General features: G+C 50.2%; 1 protein-coding gene across 2 annotated transcripts; it reads right to left on the reverse strand.

Annotated features, from left to right (window-relative positions):
- Positions 1-1,244: 1,244 nt before the first annotated feature.
- Positions 1,245-23,477, reverse strand: LOC310912499 (regulator of G-protein signaling 8; the record flags this gene model as incomplete). Of its 2 annotated transcripts, XM_083867097.1 has the most annotated exons (6): positions 1,245-1,960; positions 3,562-3,728; positions 12,357-12,421; positions 13,339-13,440; positions 17,313-17,371; positions 23,397-23,477. In XM_083867097.1, 6 exons carry the CDS (start codon positions 23,475-23,477, stop codon positions 1,778-1,780), a joined length of 657 nt encoding a protein of 218 aa, XP_083723223.1. In that variant the 3' UTR covers positions 1,245-1,777. The 2 variants fall into 2 exon arrangements, with proteins under 2 accessions (XP_083723223.1, XP_083723224.1); XM_083867098.1 differs by lacking the exons at positions 17,313-17,371; positions 23,397-23,477 and adding an exon at positions 15,247-15,272.
- Positions 23,478-25,074: the final 1,597 nt, after the last annotated feature.

The raw sequence follows: 25,074 nt of genomic DNA on the forward strand, positions 1-25,074 counted from the left end.
TCACCCTTGCAAAAAGCCTCAAAAAACTGTTTCCTACTTAATTAATGGACAGTAATTTTTAATATCCAACCAGACTTTTTTTTTTTTTTTTTTTAAATCTTGTTCCAAACACATTTTGCTTGGCTTTAGAATTCATTCTACCTCATTTACACCACATTACACCAAGTCTTTATCAGCAGCTTTCTGACGTATCAAAGCCACCCACCACCCTTGGCTGGAGAAGAGATTCACAGCCTCTGGTCTGGGGATGACTGAGAAAAGGAAAAAATCCATGGGCTTGTTTTCCAGGCCTTCACTAAGTTGAGAAAACAGACCTCTGATCTGTCAGCTCAAATCCACAGTCAGGCTGTCTGCTTCTCTCCTCGGAAATATTGCAGGAATCTGCCAAGCTGGAACAGCAATGCCATGGAAATGGGGCCATCAGATGGCCCAGGAATTATTGCCCAGCACAGAGGAGGTGCTACACCCCTGACACCTGCACAGAGTCTCCTCCTGCAGTGGCCATCCAGGCTATGGGAATACCTAAGGAATACCCCACAGCCCACTGCACACCCAGACACCCATCCTGCTCACTCCATGCCCTCTGTGTCCCACTGGAAGCAAGCACCCTGCAGCAGGGTCTGTGTCTCAGGAGCTCTTTGCAGGGCACTGAACCCACAGTGGGCAATCAGTGGGAAGAACAGTCAGTAATCAGGAAATAAAAAAAACAGAAATGTGTTTTTTCACATTGCCATGCACCGGCCAGGTACAGGATGAAAAATGCCATCTGCTGTGGCAGACAGGTCTTGTGCTTTTCTTACACCTCAGCAAGGGGCAGAGGGGACATCCCTTCTCTCCACTCTCTCCCTACAGGTCGTTCCTGAGGAGCTACCAAGCCTGTGGCAGCCAGGAGCCCCTTTGTGCAAGGCTTTGGTCCAGTGCCCAGCACAACAGAGCCTGGATGACGACTGGGGCCCTGAGACTGAGCTACCACACAAATAAATAACAGCCATGAAAAACAATCATTCACATTAGAAGAACTTGCCTGCCCAGGCCTAGTGAGAGCATTTGGGATCACCTTCCTCAGGAGGGAAACTCAGCTCCTCGACAGTCCTGTGGAGAATACTCTGAGTCTCCATCCCATGAGGTAAAAAGAGGCAGTGACACGGTAGCAGCTGTGTCATAAGGTGTGCAGACAAAATGGGGAGGTGAGCTGAGTTTGCTGATGGTTTCCACTTCAGGAAAGGGAATGATTCCTGTGCCTTTGTCTCCTCTTTCCCCCCCGTCAGTCTCTGGGTGCAGACCCCAGCAGCCAACATGTGAGACTTGGGCTGGATGTGGGTTCACAAGTGTCAGAACTGCCCTTGGGGCCCTTACAAGCACCAGGGAGAGGTGAGAGACAGGGAGATGTGTGGAAGGATGGAAAGGTATTATTCACACACAAAGCAACCCAGCAATTTTAAAGGAAACCTGCCCTGCCCACAGATGATCCCATGACTCAAGAGGGTTGTGGGTTTGTGCTAGAGAGAGGCAACAACTGCAAGGTGCTACTGCTAACAAAAAAAAAAAAAAAAAAAACAACCAAAAAAACACAACAAACAAACAAACAAACAAAAAAAACCCCACAGAAAATCAAAGAGTCTTAATACCACGCCTGGATCACTCTCTGGAAGCTTCCTCTGCCCCTTCTCCCTCTTTTCCCATTCCCACTGCTTTTAACACCAAGAAAGTTTCACGTTTAGACATGGGTTTTGGCTGTTGTGGGAAGGACGTGGTTTCTGAGGGCCCCATCGCTGCTCTAGCTGAGCCTCCTCTGGGTCTGAGACAGTAGGTCTGTGTAAATTTTGGATCTCAGGAACCTGGGGTATGAGTCTTTCTCCATCAGGCTGTGCACCTTCCCCTGAGCTTGGTCAAAGCAAGAGAGGGAGGGCTCCTGCACATTTCTTCTTGTCAGCTCCCGTGTCTGGAAGTCTATGTTCACCTGGGGAAAGCAGCAGAAGAGAGTTTGGCACTGAGTGTCCAGCTGGCGCCCTCCAAATGGCACATTCCCTCTCAGCCATGGCTGTGAGGAGCAGCAGGACCAAGGTCCTGCCCTTGTCCATGCCTGAACAGCCCCCACAGCTCTGGAAGGTTTTAATTAATCCTGCCCCAAGCCTGGAAAATTTGGATTTATAATGTTCTGAGCACTCCTGAAATCAAATTACTTTTATTCAGACTTTTAGGCAACACATCACCTAAAACTGCTGACTCAGCCTAACCTCTCTCCTGCTCCCTCTATTCTTCACCACATGCCCAATAGGTGGGTGAATAAACTATTAACTGGGTTTAAACCATTAGTACATTCTCATTAAATGTTTCCAAACTCTGCTGATCTAAAATAAACTGTTTGATTTTTCCCATAGCAGCTTCACTTTATGATATCTGGAGGAGAGGGTTGAAAAAAATAAACCAACCTATCATGTTATGACTACCATTTGTTTGCAAAGACAGCCCATGGAGTTTTCCTGCTTTCCTTCCCTAGCACAGTAATCAGCATTTTTTAGGGTTATTGTCTGGAAGAAAAAAATGGCTGAAAAAATGTTATTTGTTGTTATTAACTCAGTGTCCAAACTTGAAGGAGCCTGGAAAGTAAAGCTGTCTGCCTCAATGTGGATGTCAGCAGAATGGATTAGCTCTCTGCATTTGCTTAATTATTTCCTATTCTAAGCATACCAAATTACAGTAGTAAGGAAATTTCACCACAGGACCAAATTGTAGGGTAGACCCCATCCTACCTGCATTCCCATTTCCAATCCAAAATCAACCTTCCAGTCCTTAAAATCTCTGTTATTCACCTTCCGGAATAACAGTGGGAAAATGCTCAAGGACAGCAGTGGGCATTGAGACACCCACACATCTTGATGTGAATCTGGGCCCTTCCCAGTGGCCTTGCAATAGCCTTCCTAGCTGGGAGAGAGGGAAAAATGAGCTTTTTTTAGAGTCTGACAGGCATCCATGCAGTGAAGCAGGAGGGGCTGGATGCAGTGAGAGCTCCCCTGGCTGCGCTGTGATTGCAGGAACACAACCCAGCACCGTCACCACGCAGGATCTGACAGTGCCATCAGCCTTTCAGAGTGCTTGGAAGAGGATTTAACAACCCCAGGCTCCAGGTTGTGGCTGCATTTTTTTGTTCAGTTGCAGTTATTGTTTGCATCTCTCAGGAGGTCTGGGTGAGGGAGGAGTTAGTCAGCAGAGAAACTCCTCCCTTGGGAGTCAACAAGTTACTCATGGGTGGGATGGTTCTGTGAGGAAAGAGCCCCACAGCTTGCTCAAGGGTTGATAGCAAGTGAGAGGAGCGTGGTGAAATGCTCCTGGGAAGCTCAGCAAGGTTATGAAATGTAGGTTGAGGCTCCAGTGAACTCCCTGGCTGTGACTAATTTAGTGCCATCAGAGTAGCTGCCCTCATCAGGGATGAGTCACAGCGAGCAGAGGCAGCCACAGCAGGCAGGATGGCATTGCCACCCTCTGAGAAGGAAAGGGGAGAGGGAGAGCACCCAGCCGGGGGTGACAGCCCTGTGCCAGCCCAGGGTGCTCCATACCCACCTCCCGGGGCGCCTGCACGTCGATGAACTCCTCGAAGATGCGCTGGGCCTTGGAGGCCAACTTGGCCGCCGAGCGCGTCTTCTTGAAGTCCTCGCAGGCCAGCCAGAACTCCAGGTTCTCCTCGCTGAACTCTGTCTTCAGGAACGCACGGAAAGCCGCCAGCCCGTCTGCCAGGGAGACACACGGAGTTACAAAGGGAGGGGAGAGAAGGCAGGGAGCTGTTCCTCCCACAGATATTGCTCCATGCACCTGTTTGGGGTTGTGATATGTAACCAAAAGTGTGTGTTCTATTTGCCATCTGTAGAAACCACTTGGGGAGGTGTTTTCTTTATCTCTTATATAACCCATTCCTCATAATTCCAGGGGGGAGGATGTGAGTGCCTTCTGTTAATGGCCAACTGTTAAAACCAGGTGGGGCAGTGTTTTTATCTCTTCCATGACCCATCCTCCCTCCAGGGGATCTCTGCTGTCCATGGGCCATCCAGGCTCACTGCAGGGCTGATACAATTCCATCATCCCATGGGGAGATGCTCCACCCAGGGGGAGGAGCCCAGCGTTCCCACCTGGATAAAACCTGAGAGTCAGAACACCAGCACAGCCTGTTTGCACTGGATTCCCAGAGGAAGACTAGACTCATCTCACCACTACTGGATCCTTCTACAGGATCATCTCTACTCCAACAGAACCACATTTGTTACTCCAGGAGGACTCATTTTGGACTGCTCCCCACACCCTGACCAACAGGGTGTCAGGTTGTTTTCTGGCTCTGTCAGTGTTTCTAGGGGTTTTTTTTTGTTTGGTGGGTTGCTTTTTTTGTACTACTACATTTGTGGGTTTTAATATTCCTAGTAAAGAAGTGTTATTCCTATGCCCATATCTTTGCCTGAAAGCCTCTTAATTTCAAATTTATAATAATTTGGAGGGAGGGGGTTTACATTCTCCATCCCAAGAGAAGCTCCAGCTTTCCAACCTGTCTTTCCAAACCAAGACACCCCCCCTGCCTACCAAAGACCATCTGATTTTTCTCCCAAGTTCTGCCATCCCAGGATGCATCTGTATATTCCACCACTGACCAGCTGGGCTCCCAAGAGCTGCCACAAAGCCAAACATCACTTGATGTAACTCTGAAGAAGTGTTTTCCACCCAACAAAAGGCTTTCCTTGGGACTGGGACATGCACCCTTTGGAAAGTTACTCATGGAATTATCAAGTTTCAACTCATGTTAATGCAATGCTTTATAACACCCTACCTGTCACTAAGAAAAACCTTTAATAAAACATGGCTGCTGTGGACTTGTCTCCTATGTTTTCTGTCATTTTGCTTTATTGCCTTGTGCCATTTTTAGTTCTTATTTAAACAGAGGAAAGCTCTCTTAGAGTCTGTTACGGCTCCACTAAAGGGGAGAGGGAAAGGACTCGGCATAATTACGGCTTGTCTAGTCAGTGGTAAAAGTGTGCTTATCACTTGCTAATGCTCAGCAATTGTGACATTTCAGTAATGCAATCTGAGTCAACCAGGGCAGATTAGAAATATGGAAAGATTTATTAGGCAATCTGTGTCCTCTTAAACCCCTGCCTGGGCCTATTTATGGACACAGCCATTGTTTTTTATTTCCTTTCCCTGAATGGCACCAGCGTAGCTGAAGGCTTCACACATACCCTTTCTCCTCGGGATAAATTTAGCTTCTCTCTCTCTCTCTCTCTCTTTTTTTTTTTTTTTTTTTTTTTTTTTTTTTTTTTTTTTTTTTTCCAGTAACATGTTTCTAACTCTTCCTGGTCTTTTGCAATAGGGTCCAGCTTTTTGCAGTTCATGACTGGAAAGCTCTTGAGTCAGCACTGGCCACTTCCAAGCAACTGTCTGAAAATATTGGATGGAATTGGGGACGAATCTGGTGAGGTCAGACTCCTCAGAAAGATGAAGGGAGCAAGGACAAGGCATGTCCAGCCTCTCATCCACCAGCATCCTCAAGTCTTTCTGAGCAGGGCTACCCTTGATCTCTTTATCCTCCAGCCTGGACTGATACTGGGGGTAATCCAGGTGCAGCACCTTGCACTTGGTCTTATTAAACCTCATGAGATTTCCATGGGCTCATTTCTCAAGCTTGTCAAGGTCCCTGTGGAAAATCCTAAGATTTTCTCAAACAGGCTATTCAGACAGTTCTTTCCATATGCTGTATATGCAATCTATCTATCTATGTGTTAATGTGTATATATATATACACTATATATAATATAAATGCTATCTATATGCTGTATATATCTATATATGCTATGTGCTACAGATCTGTAGCAATGTAACACTGCCCTGCATCTCCTTTGCACATCCTAAACTTCTTCCTGCTTCCCTTGTTTCTGGTAATAATTTAGGATGTGGAGATATTTTCCAGCTCCTGCTGAAGCCTCAAGCCCTAAGCAGTGGCCCTGGGTATTGGTAAACAATCCTATTTCTGTCTGTGTGTCAGTCAGAGGAGATGTTTGATTGCCCAAATCCTCAGAGGGAAAGACAGACGAGATATTAGATCAGACAAGCCCAAATTAGTGGCTACACCTCCCTGCTCTGTGTTCCTCAAAGCTCCTTCATTAGGGTATTTTTGCACTGACTGCTCCATCAGCAGTCTGCTATCAGCAATAAGGATGGATCCATCCCATCCCAGCCATGCTCCCGCCTGCTGTCAGCCCCTGAAATAGCTGCATTATTCCAGCTCATCCTGACACTTCTTCATTCAAGCAATTTTAGGAGGAGACAAGGGTTTTGCACTGCTAGGAGAGACATAACCGAGCCTCCCATCTGCAGATTGTGGGTCCAAGCCTGGGGCAATATTGTGACATCAGCCCCGGAGAAGCTGCAGAGCAGAATCCCAAAGGAGCAGGGCAGCTGTCAGGATTACCCTGCCCGAGGCTGCTTTGAGCATCTCTGTGGGTGGAGGAATATGGGAAAGGTGAGGGGTATTGTAGAGCTGCTCCCCTTTCTGAGATCTGGGACACAGGAGCATTTTCCAAAACCTCTGTCCCCCTTGGTGCCTCTAAAATTCACAGGGCCTGTGTGAGAGCAAGGGAAGGACTGGAGAACAGGGCAAGGAGTCTTTGCAGGCTGACAGCTTTCAGAAAGAAAGAAATAAAACAGGGAGAAAGTTCCAGTTCCTCAAGATCTATGTCATTTTACAAATCATCAGCTCCTAGGATGCTTGATATCAAAAATCCCAGAACCCAAGCTATGTCTCTGCAGTCTCTGCTGCATCCCTGCCGAGGTCTTTCTCCCCTGTCTCTGTCCTGATGGGTTTTTTCCCCTCCTTTTCCTTTACAACGGCCCCAGAGCTGCAGCACTGACAGAAGATGACTTGCAGGAATAGCAGTGTTGTATGAAAGTACCACATCTGCAAAAGGTCATTGATGCAGAACATAATACCTGAAAAATATGATACCTGAAAAATAAAATACCTGAAAAATAGAATATCCAAGAAATATGATACCTGAGAAACAAAATACCTGAGAAATAAAATACCTGAGAAATAGAATACCTGAAAATAGAATATCAGCTAAAAGAAGGGAATGTTGTGAGTGACAAGGAGAGAAAGGCGTTTGCTACAGCCCTGCCCCAGAGAGCAGCTGCAGCAGGTTCCCCTGGGACCAGGAGGTTTCCAAGAGCTCTGCCTCCTGCTCTAATGTCAATCAGCTCCTTTTTATCCTGAAATAAGTTTAGACAGTGAATGGATAAATAATAGTGTCTGGCTGTTCTCTGCTTTTTTTATAGACTCCTGTCATGCAGCCCTCACAGCCTTCGAGGAGCTGCAGGTGGTGAGGCTGCAGCTGTGGGGACCTTGCAGGGGACACTTTGGACGCAGGAGAGGTCATCCCTGACTGCCTGGTTTTCCAGAGTTTTCATTTTTAGCCCTTGACTGCCTGCCAGCCTTTCCAGCTGTGCCTGACAGCCGGGTTTGGGGAATCACTGCCAAAAGTTTGTCATGGAACAATGACAAGTCTGATGGAAAGGGCAGGAGTACAATCAGCCATGGGAACTGCCACCACCTGAGCTGGAATTTGACCTGGATGTTGACTTCAATCTCCTCCTCTCCTTCTTAGCACTTGAAGGCTTTCAAGGAATCATCACTCATGGATGATCAGCAGTGATCATTTCAAAAGCTCATCCCACCCAACTGGATGTCCTTTTTCCCAGGGCAACCACCACTGGAGTGCAGTGTGATATGAGCAGGAGAGAGATTTCACATCCTGAAACACCCTAGAGTGCAATTCCAAAGGGATGCTTTGCAGAGGAAGCACAGCAATTAAAAGCAGGGTTAGAAACCTGCAGAGGCAGCAGCAACATAGAGGTAATCCGTAACCTGAGGCCACTCAGGAGGACAGGATGTGCTGGTGTAGGTGCACAGCCCTTCAGGACAACTACTGGCCAATTCTTCAGGAATTTGACTCAAATTGACTTTGCTTGAAGCCAAAGGAGGAAATGGATCCTGATGGAGCAGATAAGGTGAAGGCAAAGAAGCAGAGCTCTCTACTGGATGCTGAGAGTCTGAGGGAGAAGCCGCAGACGTTTGCTACTTTACTTTTGCTGTGTAAATATAAGCTTCAAAATGCTCTGCTCTCCATTCAAACTGACTGAGAAACGTGCAGGAGGGATTGTGCAAATTCCCCAGGACCCTGCAGGGCACCTGTGAGTCAGACAATGACAGGAATTTGTGTTTTATGGATGGGCAGTGCCGGGCAGTTCGATGGCCATGTGAGGACAGGCGCTCCTGAAATTCAGGAGATGGAGAGTGGGGAACAGAAAACACACAACAGGTCTTAACTAAGCTTCATCAGCACGAGGAAGAACCCAGATTAGTGGGCTCTAAATCACCCAGGCAGTTTAATAACCAAGCACCTGCCACTGTCAGAGCAAGAAAACAATCAACAATAATTTATTTAATGCATGTGTTTCACCCCCTCAGCAACCAGACTTCAGACAGGGAGTAGAGTCCCTGTGGCTGGTGGATGGATGGATTGGCTCTGTGGAATGTGTTGAGTCCAGGGCTGGAGGGACAAGGTCACAACTGCTCTGCACAGCACACGAACATGCCCTCAGTGCTGCTGAGGAGTGCCTCCCTTAATCTCAGCTGCCTGTCACCAGCACAATGCTAATGGTGTTCTGGCTTTAAAAGAGCTGGGAGTAGGTTGGGATATTCCTGTGCTGTGTAGGAAGTGAAGGAATGTGTAGACAACAGAAGGAGGAGAACAACAATAAAGTTTGGGCGGAAGAGCGTGGAGATCACAAAAAATCTGGGGAAAAATCACCCTTGAGGTAAAAGTGGGAATTCAGCATGAAGGTTCTTGGTGTTGGGTGCTTTGCTGAGAAGTGACCAAGGGTTGAGGACAGCCTGTCCTGCTGGATGCTGGACCAAGGATGAGCCATGTGCTCAGCCCCGTGGGGGATGCAGAATGAGACATGCTATTGCTTGTATTTCCCTCCAGCAGCCTGTCAAAAGAAATCCTCATCTGGCTGGGCAGGCTGTGCCTCCTGGGCACGGGCACAGCGAGGGGATTACTCCTCACTTACTCACACGCACGCACTCACACTCTGGGGACCACGCTGAGCTCACTTCCCTGGCACAAAACGGGAAAGGATGCCAAAATCCAGCGTGTTAAAAACGCTGCTTTTTCTCCCTGGGCGCCCAGGGAAAGGCTACACACTGTCTGCCGCTCAGTCTCTCAATTCCCTGACAGGCGCAGCATCAGGCTCCCCTCTCCTGTTGCTTGCTCAGCAGCCCTGACCCCAGGGAACACGGCCACGCTGTGCTTGCGTCTGGCAGTGAGCTCAGACAGGGCTCCTGGTGTGAAACGGGGATTGTCTGCCTGACCCCGGGCTTCCTGAGTTGATTTGCTTCACCCATTAGCAAAAACAATTAGGATATCATTGCCCTGACCTATCGGTGTGGAGCTGCTGCATACTGCCGCTCAGCACTGCTCACTCCAGGAGGGATGAGGGAATTGAGTCCCCACAAAAGCGAGGTGGGAGAGTCCCCGCATTTCCTACTCGCTATTTCTTGTTAAGTCAACGCTAATTATCCTTTGAATGGCTCGGGGAGTTAATACAAATCAGACCACTCTATGCAGAGGGGCATAACCCAGCCTGGGAATCTCCCAAAACAAAACAATTGCTTCAAATCCCAAGGGATTTCAATCCTCCTCTCACGGCACGGCGGCAGGTCAGGATCAAACATTACCTGCACAGTCATTCGTTCATTCATTAAAAGGGTAGGGGAGATCAGGGGGAGCTCCCCAGGGCCATCACACTTCAAGGGATGCCTGGAAAAGGTGATCTCAGAATCGCAGAATGGTTTGGACTGGGAGGGACCTTAAAAAGCATCTTGTTCTCTGCCATGGGCAGGGACACCTCCCTCCAGACCAGTTGGCTCAAATCCCCGGCCAGCCGGCTTAATGAGACCCTGCATGGAATCTGTGGAATGCATGGCACCTCCTCAGGTCACTTCCACTTAGAGACCTTTAGGAGACTCATGAAAATGGGAAGGGAAGAAGAGTTTTTTCCCCTCTCCCAAAGTGCTACAGCCCTGTGAGCCTCCTCCGTGTCCGAGGGCAGCCTGCTCAGCTGGGCACTTTGGAGAGCCCCTTAGGGAGCTCTGATCCACATTCTTGCTCCTTGGAGCAATTTTGCCTCTTGTCCAACCCCTTGCAACGTTGCCCACAAGGTCTGCCCCGTTTTCAGCTGCTCCATCCAGTTCCTAAGTGCCGCTGGAGCACTTTGGGGTTTATTTTCCCTGGAGAACAGTTTGGCTGGAAGGGACCAAAACCATCTGAGTGCAGCAGAAAGGCACCACACAACCCCCCGAAATCACAATCCCCTTTCCAAAATAAATGAACTGTCCATCTAGTGAAGACAGTTTCTGACAGATTGTGTCAAGCAGAAATGCTCTACCTGCTGATGCTGTGAGCCCCGGGGGGATTCTCCCCAAGCCCAGCTGGTGCTTATCCCATGCCCCCAAGCATGAATTCCAATTTTCCCTGGCTAATGCTGTTCACCTGAGCAGTCACAGGGAAATTACACTGGGACAGTTCTGTCCTCCTCTTGGCACTAAAAGCAGAATTTTTCCTGGCAGCTTCCCTACAGACAGATGCCAGCAGTCCAGGCACAGCTTTATTTACTCTCATATTTTGGCCAGTTAAGGCATAAGGCTCCCTTACCTGCCTAATATCAGCACATCCTAACAGCAAAAATGCAACTCGCACAATAGAATTAATTCTATCAGTACGTGCTCTTCTCTCCTTTAAAGCAGTGTAACTAAAATAACACTTCTGTTTCCACAGAACTTTTTGTATTTGCATCACTATAACCCTTGACTTCCAGGCTGGCAATTCCAGAAACTTCAGGTGCAGAGCAGTTATAAAATATTCCTTTAGAAAGTAGTTTATTAAACAACAATTTTTTTTGTCACCAATCACCAGGCAATGTCACCGTGACTGCTGATAAAAAAAGATTAATTTAAATTTTAAAGATCACCTTCTGTTGCTATTAGGAACTGAATATTTTTCATTAGAAACTGAATATTTTTCATTAGTGCCAGAGAGTTATCAGAATTACTTTCCATTCTAAGAGATGGGAATGGTCTTGATAATTCATTTATCACTCTCTAAGGCTAATTTATTAATAAAACCAGACACACTTGTGGAGGCTGCTGGACAAAATAATTGAACTAAGGTTTGATTTAGCATTTTTGCAGTAGTCAGCCAAAGAGGGAAGAATCTGTATAACATCAGGACATAGGTGGGTAAATTCTCTGGGGTTTGTAATCCAAGTGCTTCTTCTGCAGGCTAATAAAGAAAATTTCTACTTTTACACTGGTGATGAAGAAATGGGTTTGAGTTCAGGATGATAACAGGGATGCGAATATCCTGCCCTCCTCTCTCTCCTCCAGGTACCCTATAATCTTCTTGGTGCATTTTCCCCTTCTTGTTCTGAATTTCCACAAAAGAAATGTTCCATTTTAGCCATACCCAGCTACACCATATCTTTTTTTTTTTCCCCTATTGGCTGCAAGAGCAATGATCTCAACTAGATACTGCTGCTAAAATTACATCCTGCTTTTCCTGCCTTGGTCAGCCAGCCTGTTTAAAGTTGTCACTTAATTCCCTGCCAAAACTGTTGTCATCTCAGTAGAAACCTAGCAAAAATACCCTTTGCTTAATAATATAATTCTACACTTACATTGTAAAATGTAAGGCAAACATGAGACTCTGAGCAAGCCAGACAGCTCCTTATTGCCCTAAAACAGCTCAGCACCCACGTTGACTTTTCCACAACCTCAACTCCAATGGAAGCCCACAAATTAACTCATACTGGGAACTTTGCTCTGTTTATAATTTCTCAGTGTGAAAATGCTCGTGAAGCAGAGCAACATTTGCTGAACAGAACTCACAGGATTGAACAGAGCAGGGGGTGCTGATTATAGGTTTGGCACAAGGTCTCTGGATGTGAAATTTTCGCGTTTGCTGTGGGAACTACAAATCAGGCTCTGCTCTGGGAGACCACGGGTGATTCCTCTGAGATAGGGCAAGCTGGTCAAGGGTACTGAGCTGGAAAAGGCAGCACCTTGGGCTGATGGCTTCAGCAGTTGCGGTTTTCCCTGTGGTCAGGAGCAAAGATGTGAAGGAAACACACAAAAGTCGTTTTTTTCCCTGCCTGTAAAGGATGGTGACTGCTGGGGTGTGAACGGCTCTGAGGGACCATGCCCCTGGACAGGGGTTAAGGGCAGAGGAGGGGAAAAAAGGTAGAATTTGATCTCTACTCACATTTATGGGACAAAAGGACATCAAAAGAGTCTGCCCATCTTGTCGCTTCTTCTGTTGAAAGTCTTCTGTAAGGAAAGGAAGGAGCAAATTACTGACAACCCACAGCTGCTCATTGCTCTGGAGCTGTTTGATGAGGACACCAAGGAAGGCTGGAATTCTTCTCACCTGATTTTGGGTGTCTAGAGTGTAGAACTGAGCCAAGCAACCCAGGGCTTCCTTTAGAATCAGTGAGGAGACACCAAGCAATATGCAGGGACTCATCTCTGCTCATCTCACGGCCCCGGGCAGGCAGGTAAAAGAGGCCAGATGAATCATACCCAAAAAGGGACCAATTTTTCCTCATTGACTCTAAGCAAAGGCCCGGGGAACAAGCTCAGATGCAGACATTTACATTGTAAAAGCCAAAAGTCAGGTGAAATGAAACTCAGCCCTGCAGAAGTGTTTATTTCTCTCGCTCACCTTTCAGGGGAAGGACAGATCTTAGCTCAGGTGTGAGCAGGGACTTGTGATCAGATCAGTCCCCATCCCACACGTCTCAAATCAGGACTCTGGAGGGTTTGAAGCATCACCCTCAATCATTGTGCAAACCATCACCCGAATTTTGGCAGTGTTAAATACGAGGCTGAGCTGAAGACGACCTGGACCTGAATTTTCTGGTCACCTCTTACACCAAGCCAACTTCTCAGGCTTTGATTTGTGATGCCAGAGGTGTAAATTACATCCCCAAAGAGGTGCAGACACGTCCCACACACCGCAGTGGGGGCTGTGGGCATGTCCTGTCTCACGGCAGAGCTCGTGTCAAAGATCCAGGTGTTTCCTGAGGCTGCTCCTTCTGGATCAGCGCCGGTTTGTTTTCCTCGTGGAAGCAGTCACAGCTCATACAAAGTACAACAAAAGGAAGACAATACTGGAGAGGGGAGTGGTGGGTGGAGAGGGGAAGGGCAGCAGTGGGGTTGGGGTGGGGTGTTGCAGCTATACTCACTTCAAAGCCCGGTTGGGCTTGTCCGGAAGAATAGCTGTGAAATCATTATATGAGTCTGATTTGTGAGACAGGCAGCCCAGGCGAGTCCTCATCCCTCTGTTCCTGTGTCGAGGTGGGGAAGCAGGGGTGTTAGCAGGGGAAAACCAAAGAAGAGGATGATTATAAGTCTAGCCAGCTTGGCAAAAGAAAAAGAACAAACCCAAAAAAAAGCAAACCTCAGTGGCTCTGTGCCAGAACTGTGTCCTTGGTTCCCTCACGTGTGAGAGGGACCCTGAGACATCTCCAGGCAGATGTTAAGGGTGAACACAGCACCAGAGCAGCTGAAGGCTCACTCACACCAGACATTCAGCTGCCTGGGCTGGCAAAAAGGCTTTGAAAGGCTGCGCCTTGGGATGGTTTCTTGGAAAGTCCTGCTCTGGTCAGGTGTGGGAGGAGAGCAATGGGCAGCAGTGCAAGAAATCGGTCACCACCTTCCAGCAGCACCAGGAACAGCACAAACACCAGAGGTGGAGGGCAGGAGAGGGTAGGAGGAAGGAGAGGGGTAGTAAGGCACCTGTGAGGTGAGCCTGTGCTGCAGCACCGTGAGTTCCCGGCCAGGATCGATCCCAAGCGGCTTCTTTAGACTCAGGATTACATAAGCAGGATCAAACTGCCTGTCTCCTGACACGCTCACCCAGGCAGAAAATGGCTTTTATTGCTTTTTTTCCTCTAAATTTCAGCCCAGCCCCAGAGCCTTCCATCTTGTGCCAGCTCCTGGTGTCCTTGCCCAGCCCCTTCCCGGGACAGCAGCTGCAGCATCTTTCATTACATAACCCGGGATGGGCAGGGACACAGAGGGCCAGGGGAGGGGAACACACACATGCACTCCACGGGACTGGCATCACCCCCTCCCCAAAAACATGTAGGGGCTGCTTCATGGGTTTGCACGGGCTCTGTGATCTGCCTCTCCAGCCCTAGGGCATCTCCTCTCAATCCTAGATGTCAAACTAGGCCATTCTCTGCTCCAGACCATGGGAGGAGCATTTAGGGACCCCGTCTCCTCTTCTCAGATGCTGGACCTACTTTAGAGGTGCTGAAAGCACTTCTCCAAGCCCTGCTGCCAAACAGATGCCGAATACTTTCTGTGGCTGCAGAAGTACAGCATTTTTTCCCCTTTCCATCTGTAATTTTTGCAGAACACTTCAGCACCAGTGCCTGAGCCAATCTGTAGCGCGCCTGTTTCCCCCTTCTCCTCCCGCCCTTCGGAGAGCTTCTATTATTGCACATTTTAATGTAATCTTAAAGCAAATTAAATGTTAATTAAATGCACCGAGTGTCTCCCTGGTGCAGCACAGGCAGCTCACAGCGTTTAACAAGCACTAAACCCAAGAACTCCTCAGTCACAGGAATTGTTGCACAGCCTCCAGCTCCGGCCCCACGGCCATGGGCCCAGGATGCCGCACTTCACAAACTCCAGATGGGAGCACAGGGAGTGCCACGTTCCCAGCTGGACACTGAGCCCACCACAGGATCCTTCTGGTGCCTCTCCAGATGTCTCCTACCCCCCACCTTTCTGTTCCCTCCTCTGTTTGCTCACGAATTTCCCAGCAAGAGGTGTGACAGGCGTTACCGCAGCGCTGCTCAGATCCCCCGTGATGCCTGAGATCAAGGGACTGCAGCGGGGAATCAGAGCGGGTGGAGGGGCAGAGCAGGGAGTTGTTCCTCATGGAACACACTTCTCTCAGCAAGGGCTTCCAAGACAGGACACAGGAGAGAGAGAGAGAGGGAAAGAAACTGGGTCTGCAGGAGGTGGAGAGGGAAGGGAAGGGCAGGAGGGAAGAGGGGACACTGCAGTGAGCTGAAGGGCTTGCTGGACGAGGCAGACAGCGACAGGATGGGCAGGGGTGAGGGATGTGTCTTTCCAGTTACCTCCGTGGGATCAGTAAGGCAGCCATTCAGGCATCCAGCTATGGTTAACCCTTTAACTGGCTGGCTTGGACCACAGTCGGGGCTGCTTGCGGGAGGCAGGAGGAGTGCAGGAAGAAGGGATTTACTGTTTCATGTCCTGGCACTTAGAAATACACCAAAGAATCCTCTTTGCCAAAGCCAAGAAGGGCCAGTTGTCCTCAACCCATTTGATCCTTGCCTCCTAGCGTGGAAAGTCAGCTGTTCAATGGAAGATGCTGAGAGTTGAGGGACGGTCACAAAGGAGAGACAGCATTTCCTTCTAAGACCAGGACTGCAGGTAAAGTCCAGCTTCAGGTCTAAAGCAGTTTGAATTTGGTGTCCCAGCTCACCAGGGAGCAGCAGGAGTTGGCATTATCCCACTCATCCTTCAAAGGTCTCTCCTCAATGGGCAGAGCTCCAGGCTGACCTTGCTAAGAAGACCAAACTACCTCTTGTGCCTGTCCCTCCAGGTCATGGCTGATGTTACTGGCCAGGCATCATGGAAAAGCTGCCACTGCAAACAGAATAACAGGAGGACTTCACACATCTGCAGGTGCTGCTCTTTTCCCCACCACAGGCTCAGGCACCCACACAAAACTCAAAGCAAGGCCTCGTTTGGGGTGGTGGGACCCACCAAGGAGATGCAGAGCCTGCAAAAAGGGGGGGAAGAAGGGAAGGAGGGAAAGAGGGAAGGAGGGGAGGAGAGAGGGAGATTGAAGATGGCAGGGTCCTCATGAGCTTTGGCACACTGGGGACCAGCTGGTTGACAACTCTCACGTCAACAGAGAGTGAAGGTGAGATCCACCAGGCAGGAGAACCAGAGGACAGAGAGCAGGACTCTACAACGAGCAAAGGCAAAGATTTCTGATTTGCCAAGCTCCAGGTACCCTCCATGTCATGTTGTCACTGGGGACAACCGAGGAGGAGCCCAAGGAGCTGATGAGAACTGAGAGGGTACGCAAGGGTCAGGACCTGCTCTGCTGGGGCCTGGGGAGACCCTGGAGCTTGAGCTGCCCAATGCAACATCCCTCTTAAAACCTGATTACATTAAAAACGCACAAAGCCTCTTCCCCACTAAATTAATGGAGCCGGGATTGCTCTGCATTGCCAGTGAGTGCATTGCCTTAATCCCCACCTCGACCGGCTGCTCTGACTGAAACCAATCCTTGTAATTCCTTAAGCCCCTTTAAATTTCCTCATTAACAGCCTCACCCGCATGTGGGGCCACAGCACATGACTTCCTAGAGTCCAGCAGCTCCTGCTTCTCTTTCCCACTGCTGCTCCGAGCTGGGAGCAGAGCCATCTGCCCTCTCCTTTGCAGCCTCCTCCAGCAGCCTGAATTTTGGGGTGCTGCTATGAAAGAGCCTCCTGCTCGCCCCCACTGCCACCCACTCAGCCCCCACAGCACCGCTGAGCAGCTCCCAACTTCCCTGAGATCCCAAAGTCTGTCCCAGTTCAGGACTGCTGGGACCTACATTTCCCGTGGAGGCAATCCCAGTGCTTGGCTGGCATACCCATGGATGTTCCCTCTGTTTGCAAACAAACCCAGTCAGTTATGACTTTAAAATGTAATCTGTGGTGTCTGGTAAATTGCAATAAAGGCTTGGTGAGGGGTTTTGCCTCCTCTGCTCCATCCTTCATCCTGCCTCCCCCTCCTGTGGAAAGAACCCGGTCAAGGAGAATTACCAGCCTCATCATGGATGTGTTTTGGGGGTTTCTCCTTGACAGACATCAAGGGAGGGGTGTGATTAGGACGTTCAGGTTATCAAACCACCTGAGCAAAGATAAAGAAGCCATCCCAACACAAAAAAAAAAAAAAAAAAAAAAAAAAAAAAAAAAAAAAAAAAAAAAAAAAAAAAAAAGGCAGCGCAAAGGTTAAAAAACCCCAACCAAACAAATAAACACAACAGCAAACCATGAGATCTCTCGGGGACTTCAGGAGATCAAGACCATCCATCCAACATGCAGAGAAAACCAGGAAAAAACCGAGCACAGAGGCACTGCAGACAGACAGACAGACAGACAGACACCGAGGAAAGGATACTCACTGCCTTTGACCTGTCCTCTCTGCCGGTGGGTCTGTGCCGACAGCGCGGTCACAGCGGCTCTGGGGAGAGAGCAGAGCGGGCTTCTTCAGAGACAGCCCCCTGCTCGGGGTGCCAGTCACACCTCGGGGTGCCTCACACCCCTCCCAGCCCTCCCCGAGCAGCAGCAGCAGCAGCAGCAGCGCAGCTCAGAGCCGCTCTCGCATCAGCCCCAGCCCGGCTGCGCAGCCGGCTCCGAGCGCTTTGCTCAGGATCCCAGCGCATCCCAGCGCATCCCAGCGCATCCCCGCCTCACCCACCTGGCAGCAGAAGCCCAGCTGCTCCCCCCGAGGGCCCGGGGCACCGCCGCGCACGGGCGGAGGATGCCAAAGGCTGCCGGGGAGCATCTGGGGGCGGGGAGGGAGGGGATGCCTGCCAGAGCGCTCGCTGTGTTGGAATAAAGCACCCGCCCGCCTCGCTTCGAGCGGCTCCCCGGAGCTTTGGGGGAGGTTGCTGCCCTCAGATCGCTCATCTGCAGGAGTTGCCACAGACAGGAGGGGTGGGAGAGTTTCATTGAAGAGCCCGGGTGTCAGCTGGGTCATTGAAGAGCCCCAGGTGTCAGATTTTGGCACGAAGCAAAGAAGGATCTTACTGCTGGGCACGGGATGACAGAAGCAAAAACCCACCCACTGTTGTGGCAGACCCCCTGAACCATCTGGAGTTGTACATCCCTGCGAGCCCCCTCAGTGCCCTCAGCCCAGTGTAGGGGCTCCAATCACCCTTTTCTCTCCTGCACCCACCTCCACCCTCCAGAGAACACGCATGGGGTGTCCTGGGCACCACGGTGACAGTGACAACAACCTCACCCAGGGCACCAACAGCCCCCAGCTGTGGGCTCAGCACAGCCAGCAGTGACAACACCTGGTGTCACACAGGCACTGAGGGGGTCACAGGCTCACTGAGAGCTCAAGCCACGGGATCTCCACTGCTTTTTTGATCCTAACAAAGCTGATTGACTTAAGAAAAAAACCCAAAACACAGAAAGGAAAAGGATTATAATAATAAAAAAAAAGTCCTCTGCAGTTTAACAAGTCATTGCCTTTTCCCTGGAAACTTGTAGTCACCTTCCTCTCTGCTAAAACACTGCTGGCCCTGGCATCCTGGTGCTAGAAGCAGGAAACATGCCTTGAGATAGCACATTATCACCAGGCACCATCCCTGGGGAGAGGCAGAGTCCTGCAAAACCTCCTAGAAAAACACAGGGATTAGCAGCACAGCAAAGATTCCGGCCCTCCGTCAGCTCAGACCCCCTCCTTCCCAGCCTGGCGTGGCAGGGAAATGTTTGCCTTGTTCTCATCCTCCCCTGGCAGAGCCCAGGTCATCCTGACTGGGATTAATCACATCTCCAGTTATCAGAAGACAAGCACTGCAAAAATGCCATGGCCAGCAGAATCTCCTCTAAACCAGTCAAAGGTTGAGGTCCATCCTCTGCCTCTGTTACCCCAGGCTGGTTTGTCCCAGTTAAATAACAGTCAGCTGCAGCCCTTGTCCCAAAACCCAAGCCAAATTTAACTTCTAACGTGTCATTTTTGGTTGAATTCATTATTTTCATGCCCCCAGGTTCCCTCTGGGCACCTCAGGGGGGTCACAAGTGACAAGGTTTTTGTAACAGTCCCAGGACATCCCTCAGCTCTCACTCACAAACACCTTGTGGGCTGGAGGAGGTCACTGACATGTTCCATCCACACAGCTCTGGATGATTCTGCTGCATTATTCAGATACTCTGAGACTCTGCTGCAGCCCCAAACAGCTCAAACTCTGGTCCACTATCACTGGATGGGCCAAATCCCTGGATCGTGGGAGTGCTCCCACTTCTCCCTCTGCTTTTACACCAGTTCTAGATATTGCCATCTCACAGCCATCACCAGTATGAGACCCCCAATTCCTGCTGCTCCAGTCCCTCATTAGACCCTTTTTGTGAGCTCAGTGAGATCCTGAATAACACACAAATGACTCTGAATGCCAAAAATTTTTCCTTCTAGTTTTCCTGAGGCAGGTGTGAGTTAATAGAGAACAAGAATAAGTTAACTGTTCTGACAAAGGCACTACGGGAAATGTAATTAAATTGCAGATAAAGAGAATTATGGGGGTTTTACAGGGTAATATTTTAGAAAGCTTCTGTGCAATAGGTTTATAGCAAATTCCTTCTAAAACAGCCCTCCTGCTTCTGACCACTCTCTAGTTTCTATTTAAATGCTTTTAATAAAATAACTCATTTTGATATTAGGCCTGAATCCCATCCAAAATTTTAAATCTTTCCAAAAATTACTCTAAAGCAATTTCCTCCTAACCTGGCAGCAGCAAACACACAAGCAGTGAACACGTGCAGCGTTGGGAGTGCTGGCTGTCACTGTGGAAGGGCAGAAGGGAATTTGCATCCTCTTCCCCACATGTTAATCTCCCTCTCCAGGGTCCTTTTATTTTCAATGCCTCCCTGCCTATACCAGGTGTTTTGACCATCATTGATGATTGCTCAAACGGTTTTTATCCAAAAAGCCTCATCCGGACCAAACAGTAACAGTTCCACCAGCCTCAGTTGCCTTTTTTTTTTTTTTTTTTTTTTTTTTTTTTTTTTCAATTGATTTTTCTCTTCATCATCTCTCCAGGCTGGTGCCATGCTGCAAGGGCCTCTTTCAAACTTTCACAGCCTGTTGGTCCAAGAGGATTTTCCCTCCTGCCAAGAAAAGCATTTCTTCACTTTGCTGTGGTGCTGAGCAGCTACATCCCTGCAGGTGAAGCCATTCCCTGGTGTGTTTTCATGAGACCCTGTTGCCTCTGAGATCTTTCCAGAGGATGCTCAAAACCCACAGGAAGGTGCCCCTGCCCATGGCAGGAGGTTGGAACTCTATGAGCTTCCAATCCAAACCATTCTGGGATTTTGTGTAGGCTCTGTGACTGCAAAGTGCCAATCACAGGGGGCTGGCTGCCTCCCACAGTAGTCCTGGCTCTGGGAATTCAGGTGAACTGCAAATTAGGCTCAGCCACAAACCTGCAGCCACAGTGCTGCAACCCAGAGGGGCTTTGGGCTTTTGCTGGACTCCTGAAAGGAATAAAATGTCATCTGCTCTCCTTCATAGTCATCCAAAATTTATCCAGAATCCAGAGTGGCACCAATACGGGCCCAAGCCCAAGGGAATTCAGATTAGTAATTAATTAATGACTCTCCAGAGATTGCTGTTCTCCACCACCGTTTGCAATTAAACCTGGAAAGAAATTACTTGTGTGCCAGGCTGCCCTGCTGTCTTGTCTGAAAACACACTTGGTCCAGCACAAGGTGACTGCCTTGGAAGGAAGGAATTATGACTGGTGTAGGTCACTTGCTAAACTACAAAACAAACACACACTTATCTTAATTGCAAACAGAACCTCCTTCTAAAAAAACCCCCAACCTCAAGTAGCACCGGGAAATATCCACAGATGAAGCTCAGAATGTTTTTAAGGAGTCCACTTATCTATTCATCTTAAACCTCAAATCATTCTCCATGGAAGGGAGGAAATCCTAAAAGGTGAAACAAGGAGAGCCAGAGTTTCAGGGGTAGGTGAGGAGAGCGAGCATCTGGCTGGAGGTTGATCAGGGAAGCCACCTCATATATGGGAGCCACCTCTGCGAGGCAGGGCAGGAGATGGGGGACACCCACCGAGCCAAACTCCCCTTGGAAATGAAAGAGCACGTTCCAAAATAAAAACTAGTTATGTAAAGCGAGACCCGCAGATGTGGCTTAGCTCGAGAGCGTGGCCACATTTAAATTGTCCCCTGTGTCAATGACAAAAGTGTCTCCTGGCCATGCTTGTGGCTCCTGGGCTCGGCAGTTGCGGCAGCAGAACAGATGCTTCCACTGCCGAATTCCTCCGGGCAGGTAGGACACAAAACCAACAGCAAAGCAGGGCAGGAAGCTCCAGGCTGAGAAGGGCGGGCAGGAATCGAAGGGAAGAATTTCCCCTTTAAAGCACTTTATTACAATTTCGTAATTGTTCTCCCGAGGAAACGCGCTGCCGTGCCCAGGAGCAGCTCGGTGGAAGGGAGGATGGGGAGGATGCTGCGAGTGTGGAGCAGGGAGGCAGAAAGGATTGGAGTTGACACAGAGCTGCTCTGTGCAGCCTTGGAGCCCTCCCAGCTTTCAGCATCGCTGCTGCTGTCAATATGGCAGCGGCTGGAACGCGGCTCTGTGCATGGCTGGGAAGCTGGGACGGATCCACCCCGGCAGACAAAGCTCCACAATGATCCCATGCCACGGATTCCCCGTCCCTCGCAGGCTTTGATGGAGATCTGATGCTCAGCACAGGGCAGGGAGCGGGGCTTGCTGACAGACAGGGTTAATTTTCTGCCGGGAGATCATCCGAGGTGCTTGCAAGCAGCCTGTTCTGCGAGCTGACTGCTGCAAACGAGCTGTTTATTGAGTGTTAAAAATCAGCCTCAGGCCCCGGGGTTGCAGCCCCAAAGCCATTTATGATGGACAAGGTCTGGCTGCTCCGCTGTTATTCCAAAGGCTGGGGCCTGCAGGGCATCCAGGTCCCACAGCGAGGATTTCCTGGGGCCATTTACTGCTCCAGGGATACACAACTGTGCCACGGGGAGCTCACTCCCACCTCGGCCAAACACATGGGCACGTGCTTGACTTGAAACCCTGCATGGGCATTTGTAGGGTGAAATACAAACAGAGTCAGCCACAAGGGTGAGCTGGGATTTCTCTTTCATCCGTCTTTTCTCTTTTCATCTGAATTAATCTATCTGGTTCTCTTCAGGCTGCTGCTGTAGCCTGAACTGAAATTTAAAGGAGGTGAGCGAGATGAGCTCGTTCTCTCACCCCAGCAGACGCTGGTTCTTTCATAAAAATGCCTGATGCATCCAGCAGCAGCTTCTCCTCGGGAGAGTGAGTGGCTGCCAGCAGTGCCCGTGTCCTGCCAAGCTGGAGGGAGATGTTCCCTGAGCTCTGCCAAAACCCGAGCCCTAAAGCCCAGCTGGGCAATGTCCCCAGAGCCACATGCGGGGGGGGGGGGGGGGGCAGGGCGACAGGCCAGGCTGGTCCCAGCGCTGCTCTGGGGGCTGCAGGGACGGTAGAAGGGCAGCACAGCAGGACGGAGGAGGCTCAGCCAGTTCATTGTGCGCCCTGTGGGCTCCCCGGTGGAGGAATTGGATCGCATTCCGCTGGGATGGGGCGCAGCAGCCGGGATCAGCCACGGGGAGAAGATGCCAGCACAACGGGCCCCTTGTACTTGGCAGCTGGGCCAAATAACCAGTTTATTTCCCCCACCCATGGGAGAGCAAGGAGCTGACCCTCAGCACTGTGGGGGTGTTACGGCAGCCCCACAGTCACGGCAGGAGGAAAATAAACCCCCCCAGTTCAGCTGGTTCTTCCCCCAAAGAGTGCACATGCCTCTGCCATCTGCAAGTTTTCACTCCAGCCTCGGCTCAGCGCAGCTCTCTCGCCTCCAACACCGTCTCTTTTCGCTCCAATTAGTCTTATTTTAAACCACCTCAGCCCCAGTGCTCAGACACAATGTCACAGATACCCAAATGTTCAAAGCAAACACAATCCACCATTTTAAAACCACAACAGTAGCAGAGCAAGGGTGGGGGAAAGATGCCAAGATGGTGAAGATCTCAGAGGTACAGGCACAAGCACAGGAGCACAGGCTGATGTTTTTTCCCAGCATCAAAGGCCCAGCGCTAATCCCATTGCAACGGAGATCACCCCAGAACCAGCCCCGCTCCTCCCCACCCAGGGCTGGGCTGAGCCTAAGGAGCGCTGCTCTTTCCCCGCCTGCTAATTAATTACAAGCCGTGCCTGTGTCCCTTTGACCATTCACGAGATACCACGGGAAGATGAATGCACAGGGAGAAGCACTGCAGTGGTATTAATAGGGGTGACATCGAGCAGCACCCTTCCCCTCCCACTTTGCCTGCTGCAGGAGGACTCTCCTCCTTCCCCGCAGGAAACTGGGGCAGCAGCAAGTCAAAATCCCTCCTCCCCCAGGGATGCAGCCACGGGAAGGACCATGGGGCCATTTCATCACCCTCCAAGGGCTGATACCTGTACTGCCTCTTACCTGTGCAGCATCTACGTGGCTTTTGGTGCTTGATGGACATGGCTGGTTGGGGCCCTGAGGAGCTGCGGGGTCCTGGAGCATCGGGGAGGGCGAGGGCCCCGGGCTGGCCACGGTTGTGTCCTCAAGAGCAGCAGCACTGTGCCACTTCCCCCGGCTCCCCAGCCCCGCATGCCGTGCAAAGAACAAGAGCTGGTGGAAGGAGGGGGGTTAGGAAAGAGAGGGAAGGGGGAGCAGGGAGAGCTCTCGCAGATGCACACACACACACACAGAGCAGACAGAGGCTTGTGGAGGATGGCACTGCCTGACTTGCTCTCGTTATTGCCGCAGGCTGGCTGCTGCCCATGGAGGACTCGCCAGCCCCCGCTGCGGGCACGGGGGGAAAGGGACAGGAAAGGGATGAGGGCCATCGGAGCAAGGAAAGGACTGCCTGGGCACGGACAGCTCCGTGGTCTTTGTTTGCTGGTACCTGGCAGGGGAAGAGCAGGAAGGGATTGCAGTGCTAATTCATGGGTGACTCCTTTCTTCCTTTGAACGTAACAAAATGCCCAAGTGCTCCCCAGGGACACCGAGGGATGGCCTGGGGCTGGCCCGACCCAGGGCTGCAAATCCCCGTAGCACCAGCTCTGCGTAAAGCTCAGCCTCCCCCTCTCATCCCCATTATCTGGGTCGTCCTGATACAGATCCAAAGGGCTAGCAGGGCTGTTTGAGGGGGTGGAAAGACACTCCAGCCATGACACCTCCCCTTTGGATGCTGTCAGGAGGCTGCTGGCAGAGCTGCTTGAAGTCCCTGACACTGCTGATCTGCTGCAATGACAGACCCAAAACGGTGGGAACCAGAGATCCAGCCAGAATCCTTCCCAAAGGGGCACCAATTCTTCACGCCACAGATTTTATTTCTCCAAAACATTGCATGCTTAGAAGCGTGTGATCCTCTGGAAGGAAGTGAAAGCTTTGTACCTCATGCCTTTTTTAGCTTTTTGAAAGCTCCCAGAACTCTTCCCCTCCTCTGCTCCAGTGCTTTGCCACTCAGAGAGTCTGGGGGAGCTCAGTTTGGTCAGGAGGATTCAAATGAAAGTCAAGCCAGATGCTTGAGGTATTCTACCCTCCCCCAAACCCCCAGTCTCCCGTTTTACTCCAAGGTTTCCCACTGGTGTTTACAGACACATGGATCTCTAGCCACAGGGCTGCTGTTAATAGAAATCAATGGGTGATGCAGGGATTTACAAGTGCAGAATTTCCAAGTCAATACCCTCCCCAGCAGTTAACCTGGGAGCACACCAGGCCCATCCCCATCTCTGGGTGGCTGTGTTCAGTCACACACCTTCAAGACTCACCTAAAATGAACATTCCCACAGCAGAGGATAGGATTGGTACTACCAAGACAAAATCCAGTACCCTGCCTGCCTGCTCCACTGGCCTCAGGATGTTGGCACCCAGCTCCAGGAGGCCTCCCCCTCACAGGTCACCCTGCCAGGAGCTGTCAAAACATATTTCAAGTCTCAGCATTCCATCAGCCCCACAAGAGAAAGGTCTCGCTGTGGATCTGTAGCTATGGATGGATTCCCTGCCTGGAGCAGCACATCCAAGGCCCAAGGGATGATCACTTCAGGCCCTAAAACCAGGCATCCCATCCTCATTCCCACCACAAGAGCAACGAGGAGCTGAGCTTTGATGCTGT

The sequence above is a fragment of the Zosterops lateralis genome (assembly GCF_965231275.1).
Source record: "Zosterops lateralis genome assembly, chromosome: 9".
In the NCBI taxonomy this organism is placed as follows: Eukaryota; Metazoa; Chordata; class Aves; order Passeriformes; family Zosteropidae; genus Zosterops; species Zosterops lateralis.